At 47.7% G+C, this 27,580-nt stretch overlaps 1 protein-coding gene across 1 annotated transcript in view; it reads left to right on the top strand.

The window, feature by feature from the left end:
• The window catches only part of STXBP6 (syntaxin binding protein 6), a 151,119-nt gene that overhangs the window by 13,654 nt on the left and 109,885 nt on the right, over positions 1–27,580 (top strand). The window contains exon 2 of the mRNA XM_063948163.1: positions 18,406–18,587. Within this exon, the coding sequence (XP_063804233.1) occupies positions 18,434–18,587 (154 nt within the window). The 5' untranslated portion in view covers positions 18,406–18,433. The remainder of the gene's footprint in view (positions 1–18,405; positions 18,588–27,580) is intronic.

Here is a 27,580-nt window from a genome sequence, read left to right on the forward strand (position 1 = left end):
GTTTCTCTGTCCTCCATCTGGGGGACGCTGCGCCGTTACTTGTGGGTTAGAGGTGTGTGGTAGTGGAGTTTGGCACAGAACTATCAAAAGCTGACTCCTCCCCCCTCTAACCACTCCCATCTCCTTCCTGCTCAGCCCTGTTCAGTTTTAGTTTTGTGCCTGTGGAGTACAGACACAGTTTTTATTTCTCTTTAGATTTTCTGTTTATTTTTATTTCTTTTGACAAGTACCTAGTCCCTGTTTACAGGTGACAGGTATAACAATGGAAGAGGGTTAGTATCCCATTCCAGACTGCTGCATGGAGGCCACTATACCTTGGTCACTGGGGCCTTCAGAGAAGAAAGCAGAATCAGGTAACTGGACAGCCACAATCTGTCACTGACAGTATTGGGCTGTCCCTATTTCCTATTGCCTGACTGGGGATTTTTATCCTATATATATATATATATATATATATATATATATATATATATATATATATATATATATATATAAAAGCCGTCGCTTCTCTCCCCTCTCCTCCCCCCCCGGAGCGCGCGACATCCACAGACAGCCGGATGACTGAACTGGGATGTAATTTGGTGGGGGCGGACTGTGTTTAGGTCCGGGAGGGTGTTATTCACTCCCTGGGACCGTTGCTGTGCTGCCATGACAACCGCTCTGTGTAGCGGCGCACGGGAGCCGAACTTCCGGTTTTGCCGGAGTGAGAGAGAAGTTACGTCAGGCGGGCAGAGGCAGAGCCGTCTTCCCGCCCAGCTCTGCCCGCGCGCGCGCTGCTGTTCACGGCGCCATCTTCTCTGCCTGCAGACGGGGGGACGCTGTGCTAAGAAGGGGGATCACACTTACACAAAAACCGCAAGTATAAGAGGCGGGGGATCACACTTGGGGGACAAGACATAGTACATCAGAGTACAAAATGACCAGTAAGCCAGAGAAACCTGCAAAGGGAAAAACAACCTCAGTGGTTTATTTCTCATGTTCACAATGTGGCACAAAGCTGGCTAAGGGGAGTGCTGACGCAGGGACCCTCTGTACATCATGCTCTGGGGCACCAGCGGCAGATCAGCAGGCCAGATCCACAGATCAGTCAATGCCCCCTTGGGTCAAGGCTATGGTGGATGCAATTTCAGATTTGCGTCAGTCAAGGTCGGAAGCAGCTTTGGCCCAGACTCGAGTGGAACCGCTGTGGGCCCAGAATATGGGAAAGTGTCTCACTGATTTGACTCAGTCTGTAAATAAATTTGTAAATTCTGCTAGTAGTTCGGCGGCTTCTAAGCGAACGCAGCCGCTGACCGCTATTACGTTTCCGGGAGAGGAGTTAGATACTCTGACATCTCCATTGGAATAAGGGGAGGTAGATCCTGAATGGGACGAAAATTCGGCTTGGGAAGATGAGGAATTATCTACTAGTTCAGGTGTTAGGCTACTAATCGAAGCCATTCGTCAGACCCTTAATATTCAGGATGAGGCAGTAGCCGAGACTTCTTCCCCTTTCTTCAAACGACAGAAGAGACAGGTTACTGCCTTCCCTTCTTACTCGCACTTTGCGGATATTTTAAAAGAACCCTGGCTAAAACCGGATTCCCGTTTCCAGGCTCCTAAAAAGTTAAAATTTCTATATCCTTTTACAGAGGAGGATACAAAATTTTGGGAGACTGCCCCAAAGGTAGACGCTCCTATTTCGCATTTAGCAAAAGCTACGGTTATTCCGTCAGTACAGTCTGTGACTTTAAAAGACTCTACCGATAGGAAGATAGAAGCATTACTAAAATCTATGTTTTCCTTATCAGGTGTCTCTCTTCGTCCAGTTCTGGCGAGTGCCTGGGTGCTTAAAGCCGTAGATGAGTGGCTTGCACAGGTTGTATCTGGGATGCAGTCAGACGATCCGTCGGAGGCCATTCAATTAGCAGAACAGATTTCTGAGGCCCTTACTTACGTGGGTGAGGCCTTATTGGATTCGGTGGCGCTACAGTCCCGTGTTTCTGCCTTAACAGTATCCGCAAGACGATCTCTTTGGCTTAGGGTTTGGAATGCTGATTCGGACTCAAAGCAGACCTTGACGGCAGTTCCTTTTGAAGGCGAGTTTCTCTTTGGATCCGAGTTAAAGAAGATCATTTCAGATACTACGGGAGGAAAGAGCCCTTTCCTTCCGTCTGCTCCTAACAAACCAAAACCTACAAGATTTCGGTCCTTTCGTACGCAGGGCAGAGGTAACTTCCAGTCCTTTCGGCCCTTCTCCAGATTTCCACGGAGGGGATCATTCAGAGGTAGAGGAGCTCAGGCTACTCGCAGACTGGCCAGTAAGCCTGCCGACAAGCCTGAGGCATGACGCTTCGGGCCCTCTGGAGGGATCAATACAGGTTGGGGCTCGTTTACTTCACTTCAGGGAAGTGTGGCTCCTATCGAAACCAGATCGGTGGGTAATGGGGGTCATTTCCAGAGGATATATGTTGGATTTCGAAGAAACAGTCCCAACCCGACTATTTGTCACACCTCTCCCAGACGACCCCTCCAGACGTCAAGCTCTCCTTCAGGCAACAGCAACATTATTACAAAATGGAGTAATCCTTCCGGTCCCAGCTCCTCAGAGAGGTCGGGGTTTTTACTCGGGTCTTTTTCTCGTGGACAAGCCGGACGGTTCGTTTCGACCCATTCTAAATCTAAAAGCTCTCAATCCGTACCTCTCATCCCAAAAATTCAGGATGGAATCCATTCGCTCCATTATCGCAGCCATGGAGCCAGGGGAATATTTGGCTTCAATAGGCATAAAGGACGCATACCTACATGTTCCAATTTGGATAGGACATCAATCCCTTCTGAGATTTGCAGTAGGGCCGTGGCATTTTCAGTTTCGGGCCCTTCCCTTTGGTCTCTCTACGGCTCCCCGGGTTTTTACGAAGGTCCTGGGTCATGTCGTCGCAGTTCTCCGTTGCAAAGGGGTCAACATCACCCCATACTTGGACGACCTGTTGATCAAGGCACCGTCACCGGAGATTCTCACTCAGAACCTGCGTCTAACGACAGAGACTCTACAGTCGTTCGGGTGGATAATCAATTTTCCAAAGTCGTCTTTACTCCCGTCGCAGAAAATGGTTTTTCTGGGTCTTCTATTCGACACCAACAGCCAGAGGGTGTTTCTGCCTACAGACAAAATTCAGGACTTACAAGCCAGAATCAGAACCCTGTTAAAGTTGCCGGCAGTGTCAGTCCTCAGATGCATGCAGGTACTGGGCAAGATGGTGTCCTCATTCAAGGCAGTTCCATACGCCAGATTTCATGCCCGACCTCTTCAAGCTCAGATTCTCCACTGTTGGACTCGGACGGATTCACGTCTCGAACTGCAGTTGATACGCTTGTCGATAAGGACTCGTCAGTCGCTCTACTGGTGGCTTCACAGTCACAATCTGAGGAAGGGTGCGCCGTTCACGGTCTGGTCTTGGATGATGGTAACCACGGACGCAAGCCTCAGCGGTTGGGGAGCAGTGTTCCAGACTCATCATTTACAGGGGCGCTGGAGCACTCAAGAGTCAAAACTACAGATCAACATTCTGGAATTGAGAGCGATCCGATATGCTCTCATTCGGATTCAGACCATGGTGCAAGGCCATCCAGTTCGGGTGCAATCCGACAATGCCACGGCAGTGGCTTACATCAACAAACAGGGAGGAACTCGCAGCTGGTCCGCAATGAGAGAGGTTGCTCAGATTCTCACGTGGGCGGAACGTTGGATTCCCGTGATTTCAGCAATTCACATTCCGGGAGTCGAAAACTGGGAGGCAGATTTTTTGAGTCGTCACACGATTCATCCGGGAGAATGGGAACTTCACCAGGAAGTATTTCTTTCTCTAGTGGATCGCTGGGGAATGCCAGACATAGACCTGATGGCGTCACGCCTCAACAAAAAACTTCCTCTTTACGGATCAAGAACTCAGGATCCTCAAGCATTTCTGATCGATGCACTAACAGCTCCGTGGCAATTTCAGCTGGCTTACGTGTTCCCGCCAATTCCCTTGCTTCCACGTCTACTCCAACGCATTCGGCGAGAAGGCCTTGCAGTAATTCTGGTGGCTCCGGATTGGCCGCGCTGACAGTGGTACACTCTTCTAAACAGCATGGTCGTCGGAGATCCCTTTCGCCTCCCTCTGCGACCAGATCTTCTTCTTCAAGGACCTTGTCGCCACCCAGATTTAAATCGGCTGGCTTTGACGGCTTGGTTCTTGAATCCAACATTTTGAAGGCAAAGGGTCTTTCTCGTGCGGTTGTTCAGACAATGATTCGGGCTAGAAAACCGGTGACTTCTGGCATTTACCATAGAGTATGGCGTATTTACATTGCTTGGTGCGAGAAAAGGAACTTGACTCCGCATTTGTTTAGACTTCCTCGCCTGCTCTCCTTTCTCCAGGAGGGTCTTGACAAGGGTTTAAAACTTTCTTCCCTGAAGGGTCAGGTTTCGGCCTTGTCGGTTCTTTTTCAAAAGAAGTTAGCAATCATCCCAGAGGTTCAAACATTCCTACAGGGTGTACTTCGAATTCAACCACCTTTTTGTTCCTCCGATTCCTCCCTGGGATTTAAACTTGGTACTTAAAGCCCTTCAAAATTCTCCATTTGAACCTCTAGAATCTGTGGAACTACGTTATCTAACACAAAAAGTTGTTTTTCTTTTGGCTATTGCCTCAGCTAGACGAGTGTCTGAGTTGGCGGCTCTTTCCTGCAGGCCGCCCTTGTTAGTGTTTCATGACAATCGGGTGGTTCTGCGGACGAAGCCTTCATTTCTTCCAAAGGTTGTTTCAGCATTCCATTTAAATCAGGACATCGTTCTTCCAGCTTTTAATCCGTCATCTTCTCAGGGGGAAGATTCCCATTTGGCTCTCTTGGATGTTGTTCGGGCCTTACGTATTTATTTGTCTCGCACGGAGTCTTTCCGTCGTACGGATTCCTTGTTGGTATTGGTTGATGCTCCCAAACGAGGTTGGCCTGCCTCTAAGAACACTGTGGTCCGTTGGGTAACTTCGGCCATCAGGCAGGCTTACGTGTCCTCAAACGTTTCGGTTCCTGACTCAATTAGGGCTCATTCGACTAGAGCAGTTGGAGCGTCTTGGGCTGTTCGCGGTGGTGCATCTGTTGAGCAACTATGCAGGGCGGCGACCTGGTCGTCAGTCCATACGTTCACAAAGTTTTACCGGTTTCATACGGTTGGTTTGGAGACTGCCTCTGTTGGGCGTCGTATTTTACAGACGGCTATGCCGTCAACGTCTCCCTCCTCTCATTAGCTTGCTTTGGGAAGTCCCACAAGTAACGGCGCAGCGTCCCCCAGATGGAGGACAGAGAAATTGGGATTTTTGTTTACTTACCGTAAAATCTCTTTCTCTGAGTCCATCTGGGGGACGCTGCGATCCCTCCCATAGTTTGTCTGGTTTAATTGGTTAATTTTTTATTCTGGTCTATCTCCTTTGGCTTGGCTAAACGTTAACTGAACAGGGCTGAGCAGGAAGGAGATGGGAGTGGTTAGAGGGGGGAGGAGTCAGCTTTTGATAGTTCTGTGCCAAACTCCACTACCACACACCTCTAACCCACAAGTAACGGCGCAGCGTCCCCCAGATGGACTCAGAGAAAGAGATTTTACGGTAAGTAAACAAAAATCCCAATTTCATATACACCTTATACACACAGCTTGAAGGTCATTTAATACAATATTTTTAATAACTTTGAGTATTTAACAAAGTTTGTGTACACTGAGCCATCAAAAAACAAAGGTTTCACTATCTCAGTCTCACTCAAAAAAGTCCGTATTTCGGAATATTCCGTATTTCGGAATATTTGGATATGGGATACTCAACCTGTATACTGTAGGTGTGCAAACTTTTGTCATGATTCTGAGTCGACGGTCAAGTCGAACAATTTTCTCATTTATTTTTTCCGACACTTTCATTTGTTTTTGATGTGTAAGGCCTTCTTCATCTTCGACATCCTCATGACCATCACTAATTATTTTGTGCCACTCAGTGACACGTGCGCGTGACATATACAATCTGCCCCGAAAGCCTCTGTTAGCATAAAAATTCAGTGGGCGTTTTGTTCAATTTAACAAAACATTCTAACTTAACACGTTGCTGTACTTTGAAGTGATCGTCTTTACAACGCACGGGAAAACACAACTTTCTTTTGAATGCTGTATCATAACAAACTATCTGTAAGAGGGGTGAAACCATTTTGGGATAGTCCATAGAGAGAGCTTGCGGACCGGCTCCTGATTGGCTGCCGGTCTGCAAGCTCTGATTGGCTAGCGAACCAGCGCCAGACAGCCGCCGGAGACCTGGAGCGGTGAGGGGAAGGAGAGGTGAGGCGCTGCGCTCCCCTCCCCTCACATATCATCAACAAGCGGTGAGTGACGGGGGGGGGGGGGCACAGTGGGGCATGTATCTGGCACTAAATGGGGCATGTATCTGGCACTGAGTGGGGCAATGTAACTGGCACTGAGTGGGGCTATGTAACTGGCACTGTGGGGCTATGTAACTGGCACTGTGGGGCAATGTAACTGGCACTGTGGGGCAATGTATCTGGCACTGTGGGGCAATGTATCTGGCACTGTGGGGCAATGTATCTGGCACTGTGGGGCATTGTATCTGGCACTGTGGGGCATTGTATCTGGCACTGTGGGCCATTTTCAGTGGCCACACCACTTCTGGTGCGTGGCCACACCCCTTCTGGAGTGTGGCCACGCTCATTTGTCACCGCACACGCCTTAGGCGCGTGCACATGCTTCTTTTGGTGTTTTTTTTTTAGGGGGGGGGGGGGCGCTGCCATTTTCCATCTTGCCCTGGGCTCCGAAAACCCTAGCTACGCCTCTGCTCCTCAGTATCGCAAGCAAAATAATTAGCTCCACCTGTTGATCTCTTAGAATGGGTCAGCCAGTAATGAATACACCTGTGCACCAACTACAAGATCTGTAAAACCTGCACTGTAAGGGGTCTCTGAGAATTGGATTTGCGATAACACTGCAGTAATCTCTTCATTAGCAATTATGTAGACAAGAGTTTCCCAAGCTCTGTCATTACAGTCCATGTTTTAAGGATATCCACCTTACAGTTCAGGTGGTTAAATTAAATTGAGGTACTAATTAAGTCACCTGTGCTCAAACATGGATAAACTTAAAAACCTGAACTGTAATGGTTAAGTTTGTGGAAACTTCAATGTAGATTTAGGGTTAGATTTAGGGTGATATTCAATTGATTATCTTGTCGTGGGGGCAATATTCAATTGTATCTCTTTTTCCATGCTGATCACGCCCATAGGGGTTGGGTTTAGCTGTGTAAATCGCAATCGCGAAAAGTGCAGTTTGAGCACCCAAACGGGACACTTTTCGTGTATTTCAGCGCACCACCCCTGGAGTGCGAGCTAAAATGCAGACTCCAGCAGCCATTCGCGCCTGTACAGAGCTACAATTGAATAGCTCCGTTTAGGCGCCATCTACTGGCTGCTGCCAGAAAAAAATTGAATATCGCCATTAGAATGGAGACATCCTGTTTAGATCTGAATTACACGCACTGTCATTTGTATGGGTTGTTGTTGGTATCCGTTCAGATGGTCGACCATGTTATGGTCGACCACTATTGCTCGACATTGACATGGACACACGGTCGACACGTGAAAAAATAAAAATAAAAATAAAAATAAAAAAACAACACACACACACACACCAAGTCATACCTTTGTATCATTGTGTAACAAAATTCTACCATGGAACATAAAACACATGGCTCAAAAAGAAACAGATCGCCTGCAAATGTAGGGCGATATACTGCACTAAAGTCACGTATACCCCGTTCACACTGCACAAAAAACCCGGTTTCGCCCCCAGTATTTTGCCGGGCCAACACAGGTCGCTGCGCAGTGTGAACGGATCACTGCTGAATTCCTGGGTCGCCTGCCCCGGTAATTCAACCCGGGGCATAAAAAGGTCGACATGAGTTTTTTAACTTTTTTTCTTTTTCTTTTGGGGAACTTTTCCATACTTTACGATCCACGTGGACTACGATTGGAACGGTAATCTGTGCCGAGCGAAGCGGTAGCGGAGCGAAGGCACCATGCCGAAGCATGGCGAGCGAAGCGGTGCACTAATTGGGGTTCCCAGTCACTTTACGCAAAAAAAACGACACCAAAAAAAGTTAAACTCATGTCGACCTTTTCATGTGTCGACCATTTTCATGTGTCGACCATGTCAATGTCGACCAATAGTGGTCGACCTAATGACTGTCGACCATAACATGGTCGACCATTCATACCGGAACCGTTGTTGTTTGCTATTTGCAATTACCATGATCTGTTTTCTTGTTCAAGAAAAACACATACTCCTTTGATACCTTGTTCACATTGCAATTGCCGGGTCGCATCCAGGAATTGGAAACGGGTAATTCCCGGGTGCAATCTGGCATTGGACCCGTACAGTGTGAAGAGGGTGGCTGGGTCGGGTTGCCATCTGAGGGCGGGGACAGAGGCGGCATCTGGGGTGTCTGCGGAGCAGGTGCTGGAGACGAGATAATCTCCAGTGTCTCCTCTCCCTATACTGTGAACGGGTCCCGGGTCGAATCAACCCGTGCAAACCGTTTACACTGCGCCTGACCCGGGAATAACCCTTCTTTATTCCCGGGTTGAATTACCGGGGCAGGCGACCCAGGAATTCAGCAGTGATCCGTTCACACTGCGCAGCGACCTGTGTTGGCCCGGCAAAATACTGGGGGCGAAACCGGGTTTTTTGTGCAGTGTGAACGGGGTATACATGACTTTAGTGCAGTATATCGCCCTACATTTGCAGGCGATCTGTTTCTTTTTGAGCCATGTGTTTTATGTTCCATGGTAGAATTTTGTTACACAATGATACAAAGGTATGACTTGGTGTGTGTGTGTGTGTTGTTTTTTTATTTTTATTTTTTATTTATATTTTGGAGACCATTCTATCCAAAAAGTCTCTTTGCTTGGTGAATACATCACTAGTGTTCACTCTAGGAATTTTTTAGGGCAGGGTGCTGATCACGGGTAGGGCACATTTTTCATTCGGGAGGGCACATTTTTCGTTCGGGAGGGCACATTTTTCAATTAGAAGGGCAAAATTAGGTACATACTATAATGCTTGGTCCTCCCATTCCCACATGATAAAGAATGGGCAGTGCGCGCCAAAGGCGAAAATTTAGGGGCGTTGTTTTTCGTGGGGTTAGGGGCATGGCCACATAATAGTGGCAATTCACATTACACCACACAATAGTGCAGCTAATACACACTGCACCAGGTAGAACCTCCTATACACACTGCGACAGGTAGAGCACGTTATACATATTGCGCCAGGCAGAGCACATTCTACACTTTGCGCCAGGCAGAGCACGTTATACACATTGCGCCAGGTAGAGAGCACTGAGACACACTGCACCAGGTAGAGAGCACGGAGACACACTGCACCAGGTAGAGAGCACTGAGACACACTGCACCAGGTAGAGAGCACCGAGAAACATTGCACCAGGTAGAGAGCACTGAGAAACATTGCACCAGGTAGAGAGCACCGAGAAACATTGCACCAGGTAGAGAGCACCGAGAAACATTGCACCAGGTAGAGAGCACCGAGAAACATTGCACCAGGTAGAGAGCACTGAGAAACATTGCACCAGGTAGAGAGCACTGAGAAACATTGCACCAGGTAGAGAGCACCGAGAAACATTGCACCAGGTAGAGAGCACCGAGAAACATTGCACCAGGTAGAGTGCACCGAGAAACATTGCACCAGGTAGAGAGCACCGAGAAACATTGCACCAGGTAGAAAGCACTGAGACACATTGGAGGAGGAGGGGGGGGGGGGGTAGATGGTTCCGCACACACATAAGACAAGGGGTAGTGGGGCCACACACAGGGGGTTGGGGGGGGCAGGAGGGCACAAGGTGTCACACACACGGGGGGGGGGGCGCACAAACCAGGGTGAGGGGGGTAAAGTGTGCCACACACAAAGGCTGGGGGTAAATGGGGTCACATGCAGGGGGTGGGGGCAGGATATGGCAATGCATTAAAATACATGTTCATTACTTTGTGTGTATCTACTTACTCACACTCTGGCAGCTGAGGGTCACACTCCGGTAGATGGGTACGCTGGCCAGTGGCACTGGCTGGTGGGAGATGGGGGCTGCCCGCGGGTGTCTGGCCATGCACACAGAGAGGAGGGAGGGCTGGGTTTGCCTCGGCGGGAGAGGCAAACCCAGCCCTCCTGTCTCTCGCAGAGGAGGGGAGATGCGGCGGCTGACAACTAAGGACGGACGAGGTGGGCGGGCGGGACGGACGAGGTGGGCGGGACAGATGGGGCGGGCCGCGGAGGTCTCTGTCTCTCATGCAGGGAGACAGTGTGACTGTGATTAAGCACACTGGATTACTGCAGTAATGTGTCCGGTGGCTTGGCGGGGTCCGGCGGGCAGCAAAGTGCGGGGCGGGAGGGCGCACACAAATGGGCAGGGCGGCATTCAGGTGTCTAAAAAAGGGGCAGGGCGCAGCGCCCTGTGAAAGACACCTAGAGTGAACACTAATCACTTAAAAGTACATGAAGCAAGCAGTGAGAATGTGTATCTTTATATGCTATATCTGTGTATGAACACGCTCGAGTCACATTATTATGACCACCTCCTACATTTGACGACTGCAGCACGTAGCCCATGAAGTAGTCACGCGTCGTGCGCTGGCTTGGTGGGTATATAATGTGTGCGATGGGCCGTCTGCACACACATAACTCGTTGCTGTCATGGGTAAAAGGGGCAATTTATTATAGTTGCAAAAAGGGATGATTACTGGTTTTCAGGCCAAGGGTGGCAGTATTTCTGACACAGCGCAGTTTGTGAACGGCTTGCATGCTTCTGTGGTGAAGGTGTATCGTGACTGGACAAATGACACCATTGTGAATAACTGACGTGGAAGCTGCGGATCACCCAGTGCCCTTGATGTGAGAGGTGAACGTCGGCTACGAAGGTGCGTGAGGGCCGACAGACATGCTACAGTGGAGCAGCTCGCCATCAAAATGAAACTGTGCCAACCTACCAGCACCTTCTTGAGTCACTCCTAACCTGTCTAGCTGCTGTCCGTGCTGCACACGGCGGTTTTATCTGGTTATTAGATGGTGATCATAATAATGTGACCAGACGGTTTATAATACATATGTATGCCTGTATGTCTGAGGCGATACGGTTGGGTTATGGTGCCATAACGGCTGGCCTACAGCGGTCATTATGAGTTGATCGCTCGCTAGCAACTTTGTGCAGCGCAGCGATCATCTCAACTGCGGCTAAACTGCGCATGCGTATACACCGCAATGCGCAGGCACGTCGTACGAGTATAAAGCGGTTCGTTGCTGAGCGATGGATTTGACGAAGAATCCATTCGCACAGCCGAACGCACGGTGATTGACAGGAAGAGGGCGTATATGGGTGTCAACTGACCGTTTTCAGGGAGTGGTTGGAAAAACGCAGGCGTGCCCAGGCGTTTGCAGGGCGGGTGTTGGACGTCATATCTGGACCAGACATGCTGAAAAGTCTAGAGCTACTCAGAAACTGCACAAAATGTTTTCGGCTAACTCTGCATCACACGCGTTCGCACACATTTGCAAAGCGAAAATACACTCCCCCATAGGCGTCGACTATCTGATCGCAAGCCAGCAAAAAGTTGCTAGCGAGCGATCAACTCGGAATGACCCCCTAAGACCCTAGCTTTTATTCAGACATTTGCAGAGTATACATCTGCTGCACCAACGGTCCCTTTCAGCTGTTGGTAGTTTTCCTCAGTGGTTATGTGTTATAGTGCAAAAGAAAAACATTTAAATAACCCAAAGGGCGCCAAAGCACATTGCAGTCAGTCACAAGCCGCTGGGTGAGCTCTGGCTGAGGCACTGACGGCTCATTGGATGATGGGCTCTACAGCTGAGTGGGAGGAGCATGTCATCTTAGACAGGCGGCTCCATTGCTAGGCAACCAGCTCTGCACATTAACACAATCCGTGGTTACGTCATACAGAGCGCCTGCTGGCACTGTGAGTTACAGCGCCAAACCACCAATGGAAGCGAATACAAAACAAATAATACATTGTGGCACACAATACAAAGCACCTCTGTATAATGTAATTAAAGAAAACCAACAGGACAAGGAATACAATACCAGCATACAACAAATAAATGAACACACTGACGAACCGATCCCTGTTTTTAAAACAATCTGTCTCCCCATGGAATACTGAATCATATGATAATAGGACACGCAGCGTTGTCACCGGACATATATGGCAAATGATAATATATAGTAGTGGCCAAAGGTAAGTATATAGTGATAAATTGTCCGTTTATTTACTCACACTGGGAATACTGGGATCTATCTATTATTTTCTATAGGCGCGCTCACTTCTAATATATAAGTGTATAAATCCCTCAAGGATATGGAATCCATCAATTCCACTTTCCATATCCAGTAAAGCACAGGACTGGCTGCATTCGATCCCTTCTTAATTACCGGACCACAGCTCCCCAGGATGAACAGATCTGGAAGTACTACACAGAGGCGGAGCTCTATAGTTAGTGTTCCTTCTAGAATTAATATGGGGCAGGGCGCCGGACACCGGGGGCACATTGGCGCGCGCGGCCGGAACGGGGGCACGGCCATGAAAATTTGGGGGCGTGGCCACACCAACGTCATTTTAGTGTGCGGTGCGGCCCACAGACGTTGCTATAGGGGGCGTCTGTTGCCGTCAACGTCACTGTTGGGGGCGTGCGTGCTGGGCTTCCCCCAGCTCTCTCCCATAGCATGAAGCGGGCAGCTGTTCCAGCAGGCGGATTTTGACTTTAAAAAATCGGACAGGACGCGGTGCCCTGCTAAAACAGCCTAGAGTGAACACATCAGTTTATTCATAAAAGACACAGCATTAAAGGATGGGAACCTTGGCACACAGCTATAACTGGTACCAAATTTCTCACCACATTTTGTCTATTGTACCAGGGCATACAGGAACACTCTCCTAGTACCTCCGTGTCAGAACCACACACTGCACCACTGGCTGCAAGTTACAGCACGCCGGGACGCCATTTACACGAGTACCAGGAGGTCCGAACCGGGACAAGTTCACTACGTCACCAAACCTCGCTCCTATGCGTTTCGTCACAGACTTTGTCAGAGGGCCAGCTTGTGTGACGTATACAGAACTTTTTTAAAACTCTGTGACCAATCAAATCCAAATAAAACAATGTTTTCAAGCAAAACAATAACATCTTAGCCATCTGTTTCATAAAACCCCCCCCAAAAAATCCACTCCGGAACTATTCTGCTCACTCCATAAAAATATCTAAAGGATGTATAACTGTCTTAGCCCAGCTGCTACACCTTTTTTACTCGTATTTCGTATTTTATTATAATTATTGGCAATCTAATCAGCCAGGGATATAAAACAATATAGCTTAAACAATGAAAGTCCTATATTGTCATTAAAATATCATTCTCTCCGTTTTCCAGGCTTAGAAGGAATTGTTCTCAGTTGGAAATGTCTGATAAACAAGCTCAGATTTTTGTAGACAGATTATGGGGGGTATTCAAATAGCTCCAGTAGTCTCGGAGGTGTTGAATTCGCCCCCCCCTGCCTATTCAATTGCAGGCCGTTTTCGTCCATTTCAGGCATTTTAGCCAATGCCTTTTCACTTTTTTTTTTTTTAAAGTGAAAAGGCATTGGCGAAAAAATGCCTCAAAATCGTCGAAAACGGCCCATGTTTCTCCTGCAGGGTCCACAGATTGTCCACAAGATAAACATCGGTATATGAGGTAGCATCAGCGGATTGGCATCAACGATCAAAAGCTTTTGACCTCCCAGAATGCTACGGTCCAGTCCCCTATATCTGCGCCTCCTTGCTCAGGCAATTCAGTTTTTTGTTTGGTGCTGCAGGAGTCGGACCATGGTCAATGGGCTGCTGGTTTTTAGCAGCCATTAGCTTTTTATTGTTTTATTTTTATAGTCTTCTTCTTTTTGAGCAATATTTCTAAAAAACGTCTTATATGTACCTTAGAAAGAGTCGCTCCAACATCTCCCCACCAGGTCGTGACAACGCTTACCCACGTGTACAGTGCTGTTTCAGCGGTTGTCTGTGTAGGATGTACTAGCAAGTCCAGCACACGTTACCAGGCTGTGGCCGGAGCACGGGGAGAAGGTAAGGCATTGGTTCCGCTTAACAGCCGCACTGTTTTCGGGATGGAGACTACTGAACAGTTGCTGACGGGGCTGCCACCTCGGGTGCATCAGTTCTAGGCCCCAGGGATCATGGGCTCCATGGAGTAGTGTGAGGCCGGGATCTCTGGGGTTGATGTCAGCAGTGAGGGAGGGGGCGGGGGGAGTAAGACGCTCCCCTGGTCACCCCACCCCCCGGACCATGACAAGTTTCGTCCAAGTTTCCCGTCATGAACTGATTTCCCACTTCCGTCTGAGACGCAGTGTGTCAAAAGGGACCCAGTCGCAGCATAGGCGGCTGTGTGACTGGTGCGTTGGTGTTCACTTGGGCGTCTGTGTTCACTGGGCGTTTGTGTACACTATTTGTGTCTGGATCCACTCAGGGTTCACTAACGTATTGATCGATCCTGTAATCGGGGTGAAGTCTCCGTGTCCCACTCTCCTGAGCCAGGTGATACAGCACTGAGTGGTTAATTCAGACCTGATCGTAGATGTGCTAAATTTAGCACGTCTGCGATCAGCTTCCCTGACATGCGGGGGGCCGCAAAAACTGGTACAGACTCAGGTCATTGTTCCAGTTCCACTACACCTACGAAACAAGGGTTATTATTCCAACCTGTTTGTAGTACCGAAACTGGACGGTTCGGTAAGGCCCATTTTAAACCTCAAGTCACTGAACCCGTACTTACGGGTGTTCAAATTCAAGTTGGAGTCTCTGAGAGAGGTGATCTCAGGTCTGGAGGAGGGGGAATTCCTGGTGCCATTCTTCCAATCGACATTCTGGAACTAGGGGCCACCTACAACGCCCTTCTACAGGCATTGCATCTTCTTCAAGATCAAGCCATTCCGGTTCAGTTGTACAATGTGACGGCAGTAACGTACATAAACCGACAGGGCGAAACGAAGAGCAGAGCTGCAATGTCAGAGGTAACAAAGATTCTCCTCTGGGCAGAAAGACACGCTGTGGTGCTGTCGGCAATCTTCATTCCGGGAGTAGACAACTGGGAAGCGGACTTCCTCAGCAGACACGACCTCCACCAAGGAGAGTGGGGCCTTCACCCGCAGGTGTTCGAGTCCTTGACAAGTCGGTGGGGAATTCCACAGATAGACATGATGGCCTCTCGTCTCAACAAGAACCAGATGGTTTACGTGTTCCCACCTCTTCCACTGATCCCACAAATTCTCAAAAGAATAAAAAGGGAAAAAGTATAAGCAATTCTCAGTGCTCAGTATCTACTGGAGTTGCTCCTGGTGGACCCGTGGCCTCTGCTTCTGTGAGAGGATCTTCTTCAACAGGGGCCGTTCGTCTATCAAGACTTACCGCGGCTACGTTTGACGGCATGGAAGTTGAGCGGCAGATTTTAGCCCTTTAAAGGTATTCCGAACAGGGTTACTCCAACCCTGATCCAAGCTAGGAAAGGGGTAACGTCGAAACATTACCACCGTATTTGGAAAAAATATGTCTCGTGGTGTGAAAGCAGGGAATTTCCTGTGGTGGAATTTCAACTGGGACGTTTTCTCCTTTTTCTACAGTCAGGTGTGGATGTGGGCCTATGTTTGGGCTCCTTGAAATTCCAGATTTCGGCCTTGTCCATTTTCTCCCAGAAACAATATGCTTCTTTTAATGAGGTTCAGACGTTCTTGAAGGGTGTTCTGCACATCCAATCGCCCTTTGTGCCTCCCACGGCACCTTGGAATCTTAACGTGGTGTTGCAGTTTCTGCAATCGGACTGTTTTGAACCTTTACAGGAGGATGATGTAAAGTTTCTTAAGTGGAAGACCGTTACATGCCTTGCTGAAGCTAAGGCCAACAGTGTATCGGAAATGGGGGCGTTGTCTCACAAAAGCCCCTATTTGATTTTTCATGAAGATAGAGCTGAACTCCGAACTCGTCAGCAATTTCTTCCTAAAGTGGTGTCTGCGTTTCATATCAACCAACCTATTGTGGTTCCAGTGCTTACGGACACCTCTGCTACCTCAAAGTCCTTGGATGTTGTGAAGGCTTTGAAGATCTATGTGAAGCGGACAGCTCGTCACAGTAAATCAGACTCGCTGTTTGTACTCTATGATCCCAAGAAAATTGGGTGTCCTGCTTCAAAGCAGTCTATTGCTCGCTGGATCAGGCTTACTATCCAGCAGGCTTATTCTACGTCAGGATTGCCGGTTCCTATAGTACAGGCCCACTCTACTAGGTCGGTGCGTTCTTCCTGTCCGGCTGCCTGGGGTGTCTCGGCTTTACAGCTCTGCCGAGCAGCTACTTGATCGGGTTCGAACACGTTTGCTAAGTTCTACAAGTTCGATACTTTGGCTTCTGAGGACCTTCAGTTTGGTCAATCAGTTTTGCAGGAACCTCAGCACTCTCCCACCCGGTTTGGGAGCTTTGGTACATCCCCATGGTACTAATGTGGACCCCAGTATCCTCTAGGACGTAAGAGAAAATAGGATTTTAATTACCCACTGGTAAATCCTTTTTCTCGTAGTCCGTAGAGGATACTGGGCGCCCGCCCAGTGCTTCGTTTTTCCTGCACTGTTACTTCGTTAAGTAATGTTGATTCAGCTGTTGCTGTTCCTGTTCAAGTTTGGTTAGCATGGCTTTCCTCTTGTTTTGTGTGTGCTGGTTCGAATCTCACCACTGTTCTGTTAAATCAGGCATGTCCAAACTGCGGCCCTCCAGCTGTTGTGAAACTACATATAACAGCATGCCTTTGCTGTCAGAGAATGCTCAAGCTGTGTCAGGGCATGCTGGGATGTGTAGTTTCTCAACAGCTGGAGGGCCGCAGTTTGGACATGCCTGTGTTAAATCATTCCTCAGGATATGTCCGTCTCCTCGGGCACAGTTTCTAGACTGAGTCTGGTTGGAGGGGCATAGAGGGAGGAGCCAGTGCACACTATTGATTTCTTAAAGTGCCCAAGGCTCCTAGTGGACCCGTCTATACCCCATGGTACTAATGTGGACCCAAGTATCCTCTACGGACTACGAGAAAAGGATTTACTGGTAGGTAATTAAAAATCCTATTTTTACATTTCTTTTCTTTTTACTTTTGGTTTCTATTTGACAGGCTGACGTGTCATACAGGTTAACAGAACCTGTGTAAGTTTTTTTTTTATTCATTTTGGGGAGTTTCAGGCTAGTAACTTTTATATTGAACAGAAGCATATGTCTTAGATGTTTAATGCTGTTAGGCCTAATCAAGAACCAGCTCTATAAAGAGCAGCAGCTGAGAAGTTAATTGATATTACAGTTGCCCATGCGGGAATAGCAATTTAGTCTGTCTGCAGCATCATTAGGCATAGCACAGAAGAGAATTTGGAAGAATACTGGAATATGGGTGACTGATGCAAATCTCTTGCTTCCAGAAGGATGAATTGCAGCACCTTTCAAATAGATATGATTAAGGGGTGTAGTATTGTATGCCGGCGGCCGGGCTCCCGGCGACCAGCATACCGGCGCCGGAATCCCGACCGCCAACATACTGACGGCGTGCAGAGCGCAAATGAGCCCCTTGCGGGCTCGCTGTGCTCGTCACGCTGCGGGCACTGTGGCGCGCTACACGCGCCACGCTATTTATTCTCCCTGCAGGGGGGTCGTGGACCCCCAAGAGGGAGATTAAGTGGCGGTATGCCGGCTGCCGGGATTCCGGCGCCGGTATACTGTGCGCCGGGATCCCGACAGCCGGCAAACTGAAGACCACCCATGATTAAGTACTGTCTATGTGATTTTAGGTTGCTTTTGTTCTTCATACCACCCTGCTTCTCCAGACTCTTTTGTTCTTTACGTTTGTTTAATTTTTTTAGTTCCAGTTGCATAAGTGCTACCAGATATCGGGTGATCCATGTGATTTTGTATTGGAAAAGTGACTGAAATGTACTAATGTTCGCTACAGCTTTTAATTTTCAACATACGTTTACTTTTCTAACTGCATCCAAATGTCAGAACTTCTTCTCTCTATGGGGCAGATGTATTAAGTCTGGAGAAGTGATAAAGCAGTGATAAGTGCAAGGTGATAACGCACCAGCCAATCATTGTAGGTTTGAAAAATGACAGTCAGGAGCTGATTGGCTGGTGCGTTATCACCTTCCACTTATCACTGCTTTATCACTTCTCCAGGCTTAATACATCTGTGCGTATTATGACTGTTGTTCCCTAGGTGACCGTTTACTTATACTGTGCCTCTCACTTTACTACTCTAGGTGAGATTCTGTCTAAATCGTATGCACGATGTCTGCCAAAGCCACCATTAGCAAGGAGGTCTTCTCTCCCCAGGATGAGCGGATGCTGGGGGCTGTGTTAGTCAAACGAAGGAGCAAGAAAAAAATTCCATTCCTTGCAACAGGAGGGCAAGGAGAATACCGCACTTACATCTGCATATCAGGTACCACTTCGGCGAGGAAGGAAGCATTCAGCAAGCATTGTAAAGTCATTGGGGTATATTCAAGTAGGGTCAAAAACTGCCGTCTGTCGAAAAATGGGGCCAAATTCGACAGGATTTGGCCCCGTTTCCAACCATCTCAGTCCAACATTGAAAAAATGTCGGACTGAGATGTGGGACCCAGAGGAGGAAAGGGGGGGGGGGGGAGCCGCAGGGAGACGGAACAGCTGCGGGCATACAGCTCACAGCAGCGTCCACCCGGCTCCAGCAAGTGAGGTCACGCTTGCTGGAGCCGGGTGGACACTGCCGTGAGGCCTGGCGGCTGTGTGATCTCCTCCTGCTGCGCTACTGTAGCGCTGCTCTCCTCCGTCTGCCCGCTGCTGTCCCCGGTGGTCTCCCCGTGGCTCCCCCCCCCCCCCCCCCCCCTCCTCTTCTCCTCTGGGTCCCTCATCTTAATTTGACTTTTTAAAAGTCGAATTAAGATGAGATTGAATAGGGGTTGTCGGATCCATTCCGACAAATGCATGTCGGAATGGATCCGACCCGAATTGAATATACCCCATTATCTGTTCAACAGATTAGTGCAAAAATTGCTTTGGTTTGTTGCACTGTGCATTTAAATCAAAATGATGCCGTATCTGAATCATAATAATAAGTCTAGATAATGCCTTTCTTGTTTTTCCTTCCTTACACAAGGCAATTATGTTCCAAATGACTAATACAATTGTCATGAAATGATTGCAGTAGTATCGTGTTAATCCATTTTATTCACGGCAATTACAGGGTTTACAAATACAGAATGAGGCCTTACTTCCAGCAGTTCATCCTGAGTTGGTTTGATAGCAAAGTAGAGTACGCTATTTCTATGTGGCCTCTTAATCGTACCCCTGCGCCATTACTTGGGGACCTGGTCATTCACGTTTTCACAAACATGCAGGAAGAACACGCTTCCACATATATTTACCGCGCTTTTACTAACAGTGTCTTTCGTGAACTGCTTTATGCTGATTGGGTATGTCTGACCACATGACCATGTGGGCACTGGGATCCTGAGATGGGTTTAATGCTACTTACCACATTTTGACCATGCGGGTGTTGTAAGCTGCATACCTACACAGTGAAAATGATTAAGTAGCCTCATACCGTTGTCTGTATCCGGGCGCTGGCATGTTCATGTCACCATAGTAACTGTGGACATAGTGATTGTTGACATAATGATCGCATCGCAGTACCCTATTTTTTTAATTTTTTTTATATTTGCTAATTATTAGGAGGATTCAGACATATTATTGTATCCTGTTGTTTGTAATATATATATATTTCCTTGGGATGCTGGCTGTATTGCACGTTGGTCACTGTAGCACTTCATATATTGTACCGTATGTTGGGCCTTCGTGGTACTTTTATTCTTTACGGCCCAGTTTCAGCGAAGCTATTTTTATGCACATGGCTGAAATTGATTCAGCAAATTTGCACACTCTCTCCAGGAACCAGAGCCGGTGCTAGGGTTTTCAGTGCCCCCTGCAAATTACAAATATGCGCCCTCCCTCCCTTACATAATAAAGGGACAGTTCCAGCCAAAAAAGGGGAATGGTCTCACAAGGAAGGGGCATGGCCACACAATAGTACTCCCAATTCACATTGGGCCACACAGTAGCACAATCTTATTTACAATACACTACACGTAGTGCCCCTGATTCATATTGCACCACATAGTAGTGCCCCTAATTCACGTGACGACGCACAGTGGTGCCCCTAATTCACGTGACGGCGCACAGTGGTGCCCCTAATTCACGTGACGGCGCACAGTGGTGCCCCTAATTCACGTGACGACGCACAGTGGTGCCCCTAATTCACGTGACAACACACAGTCGTACCCCTAATTCACGTGACGACGCACAGTAGTGCCCCTAATTCACGTGACGATACACAGTGGTGGCCCTAATTCACGTGACGAGACACAGTGGTGCCCCTAATTCACGTGACGAGACACAGTAGTGCCCCTAATTCACGTGACGAGACACAGTAGTGCCCCTAATTCACGTGACGACACACAGTGGTGCCCCTAATTCACGTGACGACACACAGTGGTGCCCCTAATTCACGTGACGACACACTGGTGCCCCTAATTCACGTGACGACGCACAGTGGTGCCCCTAATTCACGTGACGACGCACAGTGGTGCCCCTAATTCACGTGACGACACACAGTCGTACCCCTAATTCACGTGACGACGCACAGTAGTGCCCCTAATTCACGTGACGACACACAGTGGTGGCCCTAATTCACGTGACGACACACAGTGGTGGCCCTAATTCACGTGACGAGACACAGTGGTGCCCCTAATTCACGTGACGACACACAGTGGTGCCCCTAATTCACGTGACGACACACACTGGTGCCCCTAATTCACGTGACGACACACTGGTGCCCCTAATTCACGTGACGACGCACAGTGGTGCCCCTAATTCACGTGACGACGCACAGTGGTGCCCCTAATTCACGTGACGACACAGTGGTGCCCCTAATTCACGTGACGACACACAGTGGTGCCCCTAATTCACGTGACGACACACAGTGGTGCCCCTAATTCACGTGACGACACACAGTGGTGCCCCTAATTCACGTGACAACGCACAGTAGTGCCCCTAATTCATGTGACGACGCACAGTGGTGCCCCTAATTCACGTGACGACGCACAGTGGTGCCCCTAATTCACGTGACGACACACAGTAGTGCCCCTAATTCACGTGACGACGCACAGTGGTGCCCCTTAAACATATGTCCAGTTGTCCACAGGAGGGGAGAGAGTGAGGAGTGTGCGGTACTTACACAGGAGATCAGCTTCAAGTCACTGCTGCCTGTTCTACAGCTTGACAGGTGCAGCGCAGGGCTGAATTAAGCCTTCAGGGGCCCAGGGCACTAAGACTGGAGCCTGCTCACACTTCATTGCCCCCCCCCCACTTGTTAGCGTTGCCCCCACTCATCATCTGGCCCATGTCTGTATGCATTTCTGGATCATATGATGACCTGACACACACTACTATTAGGCGCATTGTTTTGTCAGGTTTTCCACCTGACTGGAACAAGTTTGACTTAATAAGGTTTATACGCTGTAGTCCAACTACGGTACAACGGGCCAGATTAATAGATATACACAAAGCTGACGGTTTGCCTATATATCTGATGTTTTCAGCTCTGTGTATGTGCAGGACAACGGTCACAGTGCGCCTTAAGCCACAGGAGGACTGATATGCTGCAGCCGTTTGAGGGCGGGTGCGGGGCAGCGACAGCCATGTTTCAGAAAATGGGGGTTTGAAGCCTCCTGCGGAATTAACATATTTCAGCACAGCCGCTGTATACAAAGACGCAAAAACTGTGCTGCTGCATCCGTCTCTGAATCAGGGCCAAAGTTAAGACAATCTGTTAAGCTGGTTCTACCAACGAACCAGAGTCTCACAGTATTTAGGCAACTTACTGGCAATTTCCCTAATTAAGATCATGTTTTTCAGTCCCCAATACACTAATAATAATGTTCTGTAAAAAGATAATACTGTAGACCTTGTATCAGCAAAGTGCATTCTGCATGCATTGGTTTACCGTTCATTTGTCTGTTTACACTGGAACTGGCTGCAGCACAGAGCACCATCACTGAAACAGTTTATGCCTTAACAAAATGGGAATTCATATGGTGTATTAGGGAGAGAGCATTGTGTTGCCTGGTGCGTAGGGGTGGGCTGGGGGAGCTGCATGGCAGTAAGAGGGGTATCTTTACACAATGACAGAGCCCAGAGGCTTGGCATCAGCACCTACCACAGTATACCAAAAATGTACTTCCAGTAAATCATGTGCACAGTGCAAGCGGACAGTGCGGCTTGGATTGCATATAGAGTAGCGTCCATCTGTCACTCCCACGATGATACAGTAAACAAGAAAACATTGGAAAAAATGATATGCAGTACCTCAGCCCACACCCCATCAACAGGTTCACTTGACGAACACCCAGGTGAACAACAGATAAGACTGTGCCCTAGATAACACCAAAGGATCGGAAAATGAATAATCACCCTTGAAATGTCCTTTTTGTAATATGGAGGGGCTGATTCAATTGTTTGTATCACCGGCTGCTACTAGATGGCGCCCCAACGGAGAAATTCAATACTTGCTCCGTTTGGGCGCACATGCAGCTGAGGATACACAATTCATCTCGCAGCCTCCTGAGGTGCAAGCTAAAATGTGCGTAAACGCCATGCTTTGGGCCCCTTAAATGGGAGATATCGGCTCCGGAACCTATTCTCCAAAATCCACAATACTCAGTCCGTCTGGTAAATCTTCCTTCAGCAGTGGTTGGTCTGTCATACAGTGCCGACGCGTTTCGGGATCTCTCCCTTCATCAAGGCTGCATGACAGACTGGTAAGATATCATCCGCATGTCCGCCATGGCTGCACACACAGGCGTCCAGTACTTCCTTCTGAGGAAGTACTGGACGCCTGTGTGTGCAGCCATGGCGGACATGCGGATGATGTCTTACCAGTCTGTCATGCAGCCTTGATGAAGGGAGAGATCCCGAAACGCGTCGGCACTGTATGACAGACCAACCACTGCTGAAGGAAGATTTACCAGACGGACGGAGTATTGTGGATTTTGGAGAATAGGTTCCGGAGCCGATATCTCCCCTGGGCAACATCTTTAACGCAATTACTTCCTACAAATCTGATCTACGTGGTTGGAATTATACGGTATATCCCACGACAGAGGTTGTGTAAGGGAAGTACCATTTCATATTTCATCTATCCGATTAGCGCACATCTTCTGGTCTAACTTTTTTGTTTACGCTTCTATTTGGGTATTGGGGATACCTCTTTGACTAGTCGGTGTGCAGCTCGCATCAGTTGGCGCCACGACTCTTCTCTATCCTATACTATAATTGCCCTTAAATGGGAGTTTGAGCGCCCAAACCTGTTCTTTAGACTGGATTAGCCGATTTGCGTGGCTACACACGGTACTAATGGGCGCCCCCAACGGGAACAACCATTGAATAGCCCCAGCTGGCGTCCAATACGTTTGTGCACCCCAAAAAACAAATGAATCTGCCCCATGCAGTCCAATATGCTAAACCCCCTCTATATGGTATGAAATCAATTCATCCCAAATATCTCCACTGAGTTGCAGGGATAGTTTAGCAGCTACCACTGCAGCACTAGGAACCGGCCACATAATGCTCCATGCACCCAACCAGACCATAATTCATTCTATCCCTGGGCTGCGTTCAGGTGGGAGTCCCCTGCATGTCACACTCTGCCCCATTGTAGCTCAGCAGATACACACAGCAAATACAGCTCTGCATGCTACAGTACCTCTGCTCTGAATTTACCTGACCTTTCACCTGCGGGCAGGACAAAGAGAATGGACGGACCGGATACTCTTAGATCGCCATGGTCGGAACTGCTGCAGCAGTGCTCCAAGCTCTGGCGCTGCTTGCGTTGTTGCCATCCTTTCAGCAGCATCTCTCCCAGCAGCAGCGCTCCAGCAGGCTGGTACAGCGGGGAGGAGGGAGCTGGAGGGACCCGACGATGAGAGCCGCGCTTCCCGCTGATGGCGCCGCTGCCTGTCTTACTTACATCTGCCCAATAATCTTTTTATTTCTGCAGTTAATACATTACCCGCAAATATCAGGCAAGCCTTCATTCATATCTCCCTTTACTGTCTAGGCACTTTTTCAGTAGTTTTCAGAGGAGATGCTCTTTCCCTGTCTCTCATGATTTGCACATCTCCTCCTCTTTTTCTCACAAAGGGGCAGATATATTAACCTGGAGAAGGCATAAGGAAGTGATAAACCAGTGATAAATCCAAGGTGATAAACGCACCAGCCAATCATCTCCAATATGTAAATGAACAGTTAGGAGCTGATTGGCTGGTGCGTTTATCACCTTGCACATATCACTGGTTTATCACTTCCTTCTGCCTTCTCCAGGTTAATACATCTGCTCCATTGATGACAAGCTCTTTAGGGGAGGGATATTTTGCCTTGTATTTCATAAACTGTTCCTGTATTCAAATGTGTCACTAAGAATAATGAAAGAACACTAGGGGTTTTTATTTTATTTATTTATTGTGTGTGTTGTCAATTATTTCTAATTGTGTTTCTAATTCCCAGTAAACCTAGCAGAACTGGGGTTTCAGTCTACGCTTGTGTCCTGTAGCTATTATAATTATTGAGACACCCTTTAAAGTGCCCTTCCCCCTCTCTTACACAGAACGGGGCAGAGTTAACCACAAGCTGGTCTTGCGGACGTACATTGCATATTTCCATACTGTGTGGGTGTGCACGGTTAGGGTATGAAATCTCTGCGATCAGTATGCGGACGGTCAGATCTCCGGCAGCGGAATCCCGAAGTTCAAAATCCAGATGGAATTTGGTTAAGTATTGTAATCCCAATCCTTACCCTGAGCCGTCAAGTGATAATAGCTGTGTGCGTTTTTGATTTTTACGAAAACAAGTCTTCTCCTTTTCCAAAATATGATACAAATACATTTAAATGATTATTATACTATTGGCAAAAATGTATGCACACTGCAAAATACACTGCACTTATAATAAGGTGTCCTCAGTGCTTTGGCAGGCAGGTACTTTGTGTAATAACAGACTGCCTTGTGCTTTTTCACTGGGAAGTAACATGTTACAGGCTACTAATTAAGCCATCAGACAGGACAGTCCCTGTTCATGGAGTCTCTGTAAAATGAAACTGTTCCTTTCTGCATGTTCACCAGCTCCGCACACTACATTGTAACGCATGTCTTCTTCTTGACACTAAGTCAATGCTGAGGGTTTATTCTTTATACCCCCTACTTAAGCTCTTAAATTATGTGTCTGCTAATAAGAATCTATTTTAAACTCTTGTCTGTTTTAAAAGTATAGCTTTTAGAGTATGCACTGTTTGGTATAAAGGGATTAGATTTTACAGTTTGTAATATTATTGTCCTTTATTTTTTTTTAATAACAATTAATTGGGGGGAGGGGGGCGCCAGCGCAACAAAGCTACGCTCGCCACAGGTTCTATTCCCACTCTATGGGTGTCGTCGGGGCCAGATAAACAATGGGGCGGATGGAGCTACAGCTCCAGGCCTCCACATAAAAATAGGTCCATCATCATGGCAGCATGATGATCACTAGCCGCCAGCTGGCCACATGGTCCGCCATAAATCATAATTATTAAGATTGCAGTAATATTTTTCTCACAAAAATATGCATTTAAAAAAAAATATTTCTGATAGTGTAGGGGTGTACACGCCCACATGTCTCTGGCCACACCCACACAGCACTGATCACTCCTCCCCCATTTCTCACAATAGGCCCTTGAATATTTTCAGCTCCAGGCCCATGTGGCCCTTAATCGGGCGCTGGGTGTCGTGGACACCCACAAGTGGGAATAGTCCCTTTTAGTCGGCATTGTCGGTTTTCTGGATGCAGGGGGAGGTATTCCGCCGGTCACATAACTACATCCTGTATAATCAATAGTTTGGCCATGGTACAGATTATTTTTCCACATTGTCCCCGTGCTTGTCTAAGCATTTGTTCCAGCAGAACACAGAGGCATATATCCCAGCATAGAAGAAATCCGTGTCAAGCGTGAAAACTTTTTCCTGTACCCCGGTTGCTCATGAACAATGTTACATAGAAACTTAGAATTTGACGGCAGATAAGAACCACTTGGCCCGTCTAGTCTGCCCCTTTTTTTTTTTTTTTATAATCTCAAACCTTATCTGATCCTTATTTCTTTGTAAGGATATCTTTATGTCTATCCCATGCATGTTTAGATTGCTCTACTGTCTTAGCCTCTACCACCTTTGATGGCAGGCTGTTCCACTCGTCCGCTACCCTTTCTGTGAAGTAATTTTTCCTCAAATTTCCCGTGAGCCTCCCCGCTCCAGTCTCAGTTCATGTCCTCGTGTCCTATTGCTTCTCTTCATTTGGAGAATGTTTCCCTCCTGGACTTTGTTAAAACCCTTGATATATTTGAAAGTTTCTATCATGTCCCCCCTTTCCCTTCTCTGCTCCAAACTATACATATTGAGATTTCTTAGTCTTTCTGGGTATGTTTTGTGATGTAGGCCATGCACCATTTTAGTTGCCTTTCTGTGTATAGTCTCTAATATATTAATATCCTTTTGAAGATATGGCCTCCAGAATTGAACACAGTATTCTAGATGAGGCCGTACCAATGACCTATACAGTGGCATTATTACTTCTGTCTTTCTGCTGCTGATTCCACTCCCAATGCAGCCAAGCATCTGACTAGCCTTCCTCATTGCCTTGTTACATTGCTTACCTGCCTTTAAGTCACCTGAAATAGTGACTCCTAGATTCCTTTCCTCCTCAGTAGTTTCCAGTATAGTGCCATTAATACTATATTTAGCCTTTGGATTTTTGAGACCCAAGTGCATGATTTTACTTTTTTTTGTCATTAAACTGTAATTGCCACACTCTTGACCATTCCTCTAGTCTACCTAGATCCTCAATCATTTGTTTCACCCCTCCTGGTGTGTCTAACCATTTGCATACCTTTGTATCATCTGTAAAGAGACATACTTTCCCTTTAATGCCATTTGCAGTGTCACCAATAAAGATATTAAAAAGCACTGGTCCAAGTACAGATCCCTAGGGTACTCTACTGGTAACATGTTCAGTTTGTCAGCAATATTGCGAACTCAAATGTGTCTGTCCTCCTGAATCGGACCTTCAATGTGGCACAAAATGTCATGCGTGTTGGGCGTGCTTGGCCAGCCGGATGACTGCTCATCTTCAATGTCTGTCGTGCCGTTATCAAAGGCATTGCACCAAACCTGTTGCCATGACATGATGTTATCACCATACTCGTCGACAAGTTTGCAATGAATTTTAGCTGTTGATGTGTACTTTAGTCTCAGAAATCTGATCACACTACGCACCTCAATGAGTGACCAAGTGTCACCCCCCCCCGCCATCTTACATCTG

This window comes from Pseudophryne corroboree, chromosome 12 (genome assembly GCF_028390025.1).
Source record: "Pseudophryne corroboree isolate aPseCor3 chromosome 12, aPseCor3.hap2, whole genome shotgun sequence".
Lineage (NCBI taxonomy): Eukaryota > Metazoa > Chordata > Amphibia > Anura > Myobatrachidae > Pseudophryne > Pseudophryne corroboree.